The 9,028-nt window shown below is 35.6% G+C and overlaps 1 protein-coding gene across 1 annotated transcript in view; it reads right to left on the bottom strand.

The window, feature by feature from the left end:
- Positions 1–9,028, bottom strand: part of MINDY2 (MINDY lysine 48 deubiquitinase 2) — a 165,098-nt gene that overhangs the window by 38,412 nt on the left and 117,658 nt on the right. Inside the window, exon 5 of the mRNA XM_007958427.2 lies at positions 1,239–1,341. Within this exon, the coding sequence (XP_007956618.1) occupies positions 1,239–1,341 (103 nt within the window). The remainder of the gene's footprint in view (positions 1–1,238; positions 1,342–9,028) is intronic.

Genomic DNA, 9,028 nt, shown 5'->3' on the forward strand with positions numbered 1-9,028 from the left:
GTAGGATTGCCCAACCTTCCTTCCGAGGAGTGGCTGGTGGGTTTGAACCGCCAGCCTTCTGGTTAGCAGTCAAGTGCCTTAGGCACTATGCTACCCTAGGATGTGGTTAAAGAGCTGTTACAAAAATCAATGATCAATGGTCCTATGGGTTTATGGGTTTATTGCAAGAAGATGGCTAGAATAAGTCTGAACAAAAATACTGTGTATGTCTTTGTTGCTAGCCTCTTTTGCATAAACTGAAACGTTTATAGAGACCTGAGTAACATAATTTATTGGGTTTTGATTAACCAATATGTGGGATTCATGTGTATGATTTTTTTAATGCACATTTTTATACTCTTATAGTCACTTAGTTTTAATTTTTTTAAATTTGATTAATTGTAATAAACTTTTATTATACTTCATGTAAAAAGAATAGTATGTCTGAAAGAGTGTTGAAGTTCATTCTCTACTCCTCATTTCTTTCATTTGGCTTTCAAACAAAGGAGAATATAGCTTTAGGATTTACTGTATTTTCATGCAAATTATTTATGTGTCACATACTTTATTCAAATTGTAAAACTCTCTCATGCACTATTTTCCTATAAGCACTGCGTACATTATATGAATGTGCATGTTATTTCCACAGACACTTTTATATGTGAAAAAGTACGGCAAGTGTGTATTTAAGAAAAAGTAAAGTGGGTTGCTGGGAAGTATATCAAATGCCATGGCTCCTGATAGCATCCTAGTTACAAATCTCCTTTTATTATCATTAACTGGAATATAGCTAAAAAATACAAAACTCCTTCTGTGATGATAAATTGAGTATTTTCAATTAGCCAAGGATTAGAAAAACTGATGAGAGGTATACTCTGATCCAGAACATGGCTTTTAATATACTTTACTGTAGTAAAACATAAGAAACAGCTCTACTAAAATAGAATACTTGAACACTATAATACTCATCTCAGTCAACTGAAACATTCAGTATGAATTTTAAAGTTCACTCAGTACTCCCAAATAACCCTTTTCTTAAAAAAAAGGGGTTACCATACCAAAGCTAGCAAATGATTCCAAAGATTTTCATTAGAATTAAGGTTTGATTTTACAAGTCACAGAAAGCTAAGAGAAACATTTCACTGGCACATTTATGAGTGATTACTTCTATTAATTCCTACCAGTAGCATCACTGGTATTTTTTACAAGCTTTATTTTGCTAAGAATAAAAGAATCAGGTAATAGCAGCACTCACCCACCTTCACTAACCAGCTCACTGTTGTCTGACTGCTTATAAGAGATGATTTTCTCCACCAGTTGGTTGTAGCTGCAGTTACCAACAGCTTTTACAATGTCATCAATCTGGAAAACAAATGACTAACTCACTAATCATGATAAGATAAAAACAATAACAAATGAAACTGCATCACTCTTTAGGATTTTATTCTAATAACAAATATGAAAGTATTACTGAATTTATGAAAAAGAAAAATCAGCACGAAAATCAACATCCAAAAGTTTTCAGAGTATAGCTTATTATATCACATTATCAAAAAGTTTTATTATGTTTCAACCATGCAAAAAATGATGAAAAATGATCATTACATTAAACTTTATTTCTTAAACTTGGAAAAAAAGTTGTATTTAAGTGATTTAAGTATTAAGCTATTCAGGAAGGAAAAATAAAATTTAAGTTATTTTTTATTCAAAAACATGTTTCACATTCAGAGTAAGGCAAACCTAACAATGTTAATTTATAGAATTAACCAAGTTTTACTTTATTTGTTATTTCAAATAAACCAAACTCACTGCCGTCAAGTTGGATCCAACTCACAGCGACCCCTCCTTGGGTTTCCAAGGCAGTATCTCTATGCAAGTAGATTGCCCAACCTTCCTTCCGAGGAGTGGCTGGTGGGTTTGGACCACCAGCTTTCTGGTTAGTAGTCAAATGCCTTAGGCACCAGAGCTCCCATTTGTTACGTAGACCCCAGCAAGTTATAATGGAGATATGAGTAGAAATAACTAGCATTCTTTTCCTGAAAAGAACTTGCTATTAATCAAGGGTAGTATTTGCCTCATGATTCTTATTTAATCTGTATCTTTGGAGGTACAGTTGAAATTTATACCTTCAGGGAGCATATATTCTAGAGACAAAAATAAACCAAATAACAAATACATGATTTGCTAGCTAGCTGTATGCAGTGGTACGCATCCTTTGTTTGTTTTCATTGTAGTATATCATAATATATGATGGATTCATTCTTCTCTTGATGGATATTTGCCTTGTTTTCAATTTGGGGCTAAGACAAATAATACTGCTATAAACATTCTTGCACATTTGTCTTGATCCACACATCAAAAGTTTCTCTAGGGTATATGCCTTCCCAAATTGCTGAGTCTTAAGATTTTCTTATCCTCAACACTACTAGATAACACCAAACTGTTTTCCAAAGTAGATGGCCAATTTACATTTCCATCAGCAGGGAAGAAAATTCCCTATGCTGTATATTTTCTCCAACATTTAATATTGTCAGACTTTTAAATGTCAGTCAGTTGATGGGTGTATCTTGGTATTTCAGTTTGGTTTTAATTTGTATTTCTCTGATAGCTAATTCACATGTTCACTGACTGTTTGGATATCCATTTTTGTGAAGTACCTGTTCAAACCATTATCTCATTTTTTTTTTTTACTGAATTATCTAATTTTTAAAAAATTATTTGTAGGAACTCTTTATACCTTCAGGATATTCATCCTTTATTTGCTACAATCATCTTCTATTCTGTTACACTGTTTTTATATTCTTTTTTGGGATGTCTTTAGATGAACACAAGTTCTCAATTTTAATGCAGTCATATTAATTGATGCTTCCCTTATGGTTAATGATTTCCCTATTGCGTAGTGCCTAAGACATGTGACTCAGAAGTCAATCTTCCTTGGAAGGAAGATTGGGCAATTTACTTCCACAGAGATACCACCTCGGAAATGCAAGGAGGAGTTGGTATGAGTCAAATCGACTTGATGGTAGTGAGTTTGGTTTTTTGGTTTTCCTTATTGTAAGGTTAAGAAGGTATTCTCTTATATTATTCTCACAATTTTTGGAAGTTTTATCTTTTACGATTAGGCTTTAAGGAACATAGAATAAAGTTTTATGGTGTGAGTTGTAGATTACAATTTCAGTTTTTTCTCTATGGTTATCTAATTGTTCTACCCTCTTTTATCGAAAAGGATTGCCTTTCCCCATTTCTCTACAGTGCCGTATTTCTGTCTATATATACATGGTCATTTATGCCCTATCTAGTCTCTGTCATTAGTCTAATTACCTACCCCTGAAACAATGACACACTGTCTTACTCACAATTGATTTAACATTTTTAATATCTAGAAGACCATCCTCCTTGTTCTGCTTGAAGAATATCTAGGCTTTTGTTCCTGGTCCTTTGCATTTCCATATAAAGTTTATAATCAATTTGTCACATTTTACAACCCTTCCCCCTAAATCTGTTGGTATTTTGTTGGGGATTGAAATTACAATTCTTTTTAGGGAGAAATGACATCTTTATAATTCTAATACTGAAATCTAAGAATACAGTGTGTCTCTACATTTATTGAGGCATCTGTTTATTTATATATTCATTTGGAGAGACTCTGTAGGATCTGGAGTTGGATTGGCTGTAATCTTTACAGAAGCTGCCCACGAGGCCTGGATCTTCCATGGTGCCTTGCTGGGTGATTTTGCACAGGCAATCTTTCACTTACTAGTTGAGTGCAGACCATCTGCACCACCCAGGGACTTTTCTACAATTAAACAGGTCTCTAATCTTTCTCTCTAGATTAATTTTTCCCCTTCTACTAATCTAGAAGTTATCCACTGTTTTCTATTCTTTTCATTATTACTCTGAAAAAAAGCACTGACCATAGAAATTTCTGCAATGACAGAAATATTCTAAATCTATGTTGCCCAATAGGGTAGTCACTTGCCACATGTCGCTACTGAGAAACCAAACTATGGCTAGTGCAACTCAGGAACTAAATTTTTAATTTAATTTAAATAACCATGCTGGGCTACCATATATTGGACAGAGACATTACATAAATTATAGTATCTATTTCTAAATTAACAAACCAAACCCACTGCCATCCAGTTAATTCTGACTCATAGAGACCCCCATAGGGTTTCCAAGGCTGTAAATCTTTACAAAAGCAGACTATCTTATTCTTCCATGGAACAGCTGGTGGGATTGAACAACCAAATCGATCTTTTGGTTAACAGCTAAATGCTTTAACCACAATGCCACCAGAGCTCCTTAACAAAGTCAAAGTCAGATGTTAATATTTTTACTCTCTCTTGAATAATTATAGGCCCCTGGAATACGTTAATTCCATTTAACTCTCCTCCCAACTTACGTTACTGTTTTTGCGTATACTAATGTTCTTTTAGGAGCTCTGGTAGCATAGTGGCTAAAAGCACTTGACTGCTAACCAGAAGGCTGGTGGTTCAAACCCACCAGCCACTCCTCAGAAGGAAGATAGGGCAATCTACTTCCATAATGATACTGCCTTGGAAACCCAAGGAGGGGTCGCTATGAGTTGGGGCCAACTCGACAGCACATAACAACAACAACAACAACAATGTTCTTTTGGGAGCTCTGGTAGCATAGTGTCTAAAGCACTTAACTGCTAACCAGAAGGCTGGCAGTTCAAACCCACCAGCCACTCCTCAGAAGGAAGATAGGGCAATCTACTTCCATAATGATACTGCCTTGGAAACCCAAGGAGGGGTTGCTATTGAGTTGGGTCTGACTCGACAACACATAACAACAACAACAACAATGTTCTTTTCAAAACCCCAAAAGATATTATTTTTGTTATTATTTTATACAGTCAACAATAATTTGTGTTTACCCAAACATTTATCATACAATTTTCTTTCCATTCACTCTTCTTTCATCTGGGATCACTTTTATTGTGACCAAAGTACTTGTGCAAAATTTCCATTAACGATGGTCTACTGGAGGCAAACTATCTTAACTTAATTAATCTGAAAAATGTGTTTGCTTTGCTCCATTTTTGAAAGCTAATTTTATTGGGAACAGAAATATAAGTGAGCATTTGTCTTCTTTCAACACACTGAATATATCATATCTCTTTTCATCTGGCCTTCATTGATAATAAGTAGTTATCAATTAAAAATGGGGAACATAACTTTTCAGTGAATGAATTTTGGTGCCCATCAACCAAAGAGCTACAGATATTTATTTGCAAGATACGGTACATGCAGGACATTGAATTAATACAAAGAACTAAACAATTCTGAAAGCTATTTCATGTAGACTTTATGAATTTCAAACTTTTTTTTCTTAGCTGCAAAATTTGTGTCACAAAGCAAGTAAGTAAAATAGATATAAAACAGAACCCTCAGGTTTATCCAAGATTTTGAAAACAACTGTCTAGACCAGAGAAGCCTGATGAACAATCCTACTCTACATAAGAATTTATCTTTTTATTTAAGTACACTATAAATTAAACTGTGCATCAGACAATATATAACTAGTCATATAGTCAGAGGGATGATCTGAGTCCAATTTTTAAGAACTGACTGTTCCTCAAGTTGTCAGCTTACTTCTTAAGAATCTAGACTACCATGCTCTGTCATTTGCCAAGTTCTAACATAGTCCACCTTGGATACATAAATTGCTAGGCATGTTTAGAGTTTTCAGTGATATTCTCAGAACAAGATTATCAATAAAGATATAAGTGCCCTACTTACAGTAAGCTATTTTTCCATTACTCAGAATACTAACTGTTCTCACCAATGGACAGTGATGAAAAACATTGCCAAATCCTTTTTATAAGTTCACCTTTCCTACACTTCCATCAGTCATTTATTGAAAACCTACTATGTATGTGCCAGGCACTGTTCTAAGGACCAAGATAAGATGTAAGAGCCCAATACTCATAGATCATACATTCCAATGGAACATGACAACCAATCAGGGAAAGAAATAAGAATTCCAAATAATGATAAGTGCTAGAGAAAAAAATAGTGTCAAAGGAAAGCAAATGACTGGGGAAGGGAGGGTGACTAATTTCAATAAATTAAGCAGGGAGGGAGGGCCTCTTTAACAAAGTGAAATTTGAGTTAAAACTTACATAATGAAGAACCAGAAATGTGACTCGGAGAACAACAAAACATTAGGATGAGAGAACAGTGTTCCTCAGTTGGGAGAATAACCAGTGCAAAAACCTTGAGACATGAATGAGCTTGACATGTAAGAACAGAAAATTAGCTAGTCTTCCTGGAGAGTAGTTAAAAAGCAGGGAAATGATATGAGATAAAGTTGGGGGAATAGGTAGAATCTAGACTATGCAGCATATCATAAAAACTCTAAAAGGGAGTTTGTATTTTTTTAAATATCACTAGAGGCTTTAAAGGGAGGAAAAAGGGTACAGGGACAAAAGAAGGGGAGGGTTATCTTTAAAGATCACTCTGAGTGCCAAAACAATTCAAAGGGGAGAAAGTCTTCTCAACAAATGGTGCTAGGACAACTGGATAGTCACATGCAAAAGAATGAAGTTGGACCCTTTCCTCATACTGTACAAAAAAAATTAGTTCAAAATGGGTCACATGCCTAAATGTAACAGCTTAAACTATAAAACTCTGAAAAGAAAATACAGGTGTAAATCTTTATGGTTTAAGCCTTCTAAGATATGATACCAAAAATATAAACAACAAAAGAAAAAAATCATAAACTCAACATTAAAATTAAACAATTTTGTACACTGAAGGTCATTATTAAGAAAGGAAAATGACAACCTAGAAAACAGGAGAAATATTTGCAAATCATATCTTAGAAGGAACTTGAATCTAGAGTATATAAAGAACTCTTACAATTCAATAATAAAAAGACAAATAGTCTAATTAAAAAATGGGCAAAGGAACTGAACAGGTATTTCTCCAAAGAAGATATATAAATGATCAATAAGCACAAGAAAAGATGCTCAACATCATTAGTTATAAAGGAACTGTAAATAAATCCACAAAGAGATACCATTCTTACCCACTACAATAAAAAAGACAGGTAATAACAAGTGTTGGTGAGGATGTGGAGAAACTGGAATCTCATTCAATGTTGACTGGAACATAAAAAGGTGCAGCCACTTTGGAAAACAGACTGGTAGCTTCTCAAAAAAGTTACACATAGAGTGATCATATGATCTAGCAATTCTACTCCTACGTATATAACCAAAAAAAGGAAAACTTATGTCCTTATACACACTTGTATATGAATGTTCAAAGCAGCAATATTCAGAGCCAAAAGACTACAAAGTCCATCAACTGATGAAATGATAAACAAAATGTAGTATATCTACATAATAAAATACCAAAAAAAACCCCACCAAACTGACTGCTGTCAAGTCGGATGCGACTCATAGTGACACTTCCTTGGGTTTCTGAGGTGGTATCGCTATGGAAATAGATTGCTCAACCTTCCTTACGAGGAATAGAGTATTATTCAACAATAAAAAGGAATGGAATTCTAATACATGCTACAACATGAATGCACTCTGACAATATTACGCTAAATGAAAGACGCCAGACACAAAAATTCTCATGCTGTATGATCCATTTGTCCCGAATAGGCAAATATATGTTGCTGTTGTTATGTGCCATCGAGTTGTCTCTGACTCACAGTGACCCCTCCTTGGGTTTCCAAGACGGTATCTCTACGCAAGTAGATTGCCCAATGTTCCTCCTGAAGAGTGGCTGGTGGGTTTGAACTGCCAGCCTTCTAGTTAGCAGTCAAGTGCCTTAGGCACTACACCACCAGAGCTCCTGGCAAATATATAGAGACAGAAAATAAACTGGTGGCTGCTTAAGGTGGAGGAGGTTGGGGAGAAACTGCTAATTGGACCTGGGTCTCTTCTTGGGGTGGTAAAAATGTTCTAAAATTGACTGAGGTGATGGGTGCACAAGTTTGTGACTATATTAAAACCTACAGTTTTGTACAATTTAAAAGGGTGAATTTCATGGTATATAAATTAGACCTCAATAAGGCTGTTATTCAATTAGTGCAAGGGAATAATGGATCCTGGGACCTCAGCCTACATGACCCTGAGACCAAAAGAATGAGATGGTGCCTGGCTACAGCTGCCAACCACTCAGAAAGGAATCAAAAAAGATATCTTGGATAGAGTGAAAGAAAATGTGGAACACAACTCAAAATCATAAAAAAGACCATGCTTACTGGTCTGAAAGAGACTGGTGAGACTCTCAAGACTATGGCCTGTAGTCATCCTTCAGGCCTGGAACTGAACTCAATCCTGTGGCTTAACTTCCAAGAAAACAACAGACAAGACTACAAGTGTACCAGGTAGGTACACTCCTTAGAACAATCAACTGTGGGAGACTAGGAAGGTCAGCATTTGTGCAGGAAGAAAGCTTAGAAGGCAGGAATACAGAGGAAAACAGGACAAATGGAAAAGGTAACCACAGGGAAGAAGTGGGAGGAAAGCTGTTACAATGTGGATTGTAATCAATGTCACAAAACAATGTATATGAACTGCTGAATGGAAAACGAATTTGCTCTGTAAACTTTCAGCCAAATTACAATAAAAAATAAAATAAAAACAAAGCTGTTATTCATGGATACACATACACAGAGTCATAGAAACTAGCTTGATAGGCTTCCTACCGGCCAAATCTGGGCAATCTGAACAACAAAATTGATATGGATAGCAATTAGAATAGAATGATGGAATCAGATAGGAAAAGCACCACTTCGCAATCACCACAGTACTGATTTCAAGCAAAAATTATCAAAACCCCAAACCAAATCAGAAAGTGAAATAAATGTCAAAGTATCTCCCTAAACATATTAATTGTTGTTGTTGTTGTTATGTGCCGTCGAGTCAAACCCGACTCATAGCGACCCCTCCTTGGGTTTCCGAGACAGTATCACTACGGAAGTAGGATTGCCCAACCTTCCTTCCGAGGAGTGGCTGGTGGGTTTGAACCGCCAGCCGTCTGGTTAGCAGGCAAGGGTCTTA

Source organism: Orycteropus afer, unplaced genomic scaffold (genome assembly GCF_000298275.1).
Source record: "Orycteropus afer afer isolate SDZICR_OR568_19922 unplaced genomic scaffold, OryAfe1.0 scaffold00015, whole genome shotgun sequence".
Classification (NCBI taxonomy): domain Eukaryota; kingdom Metazoa; phylum Chordata; class Mammalia; order Tubulidentata; family Orycteropodidae; genus Orycteropus; species Orycteropus afer.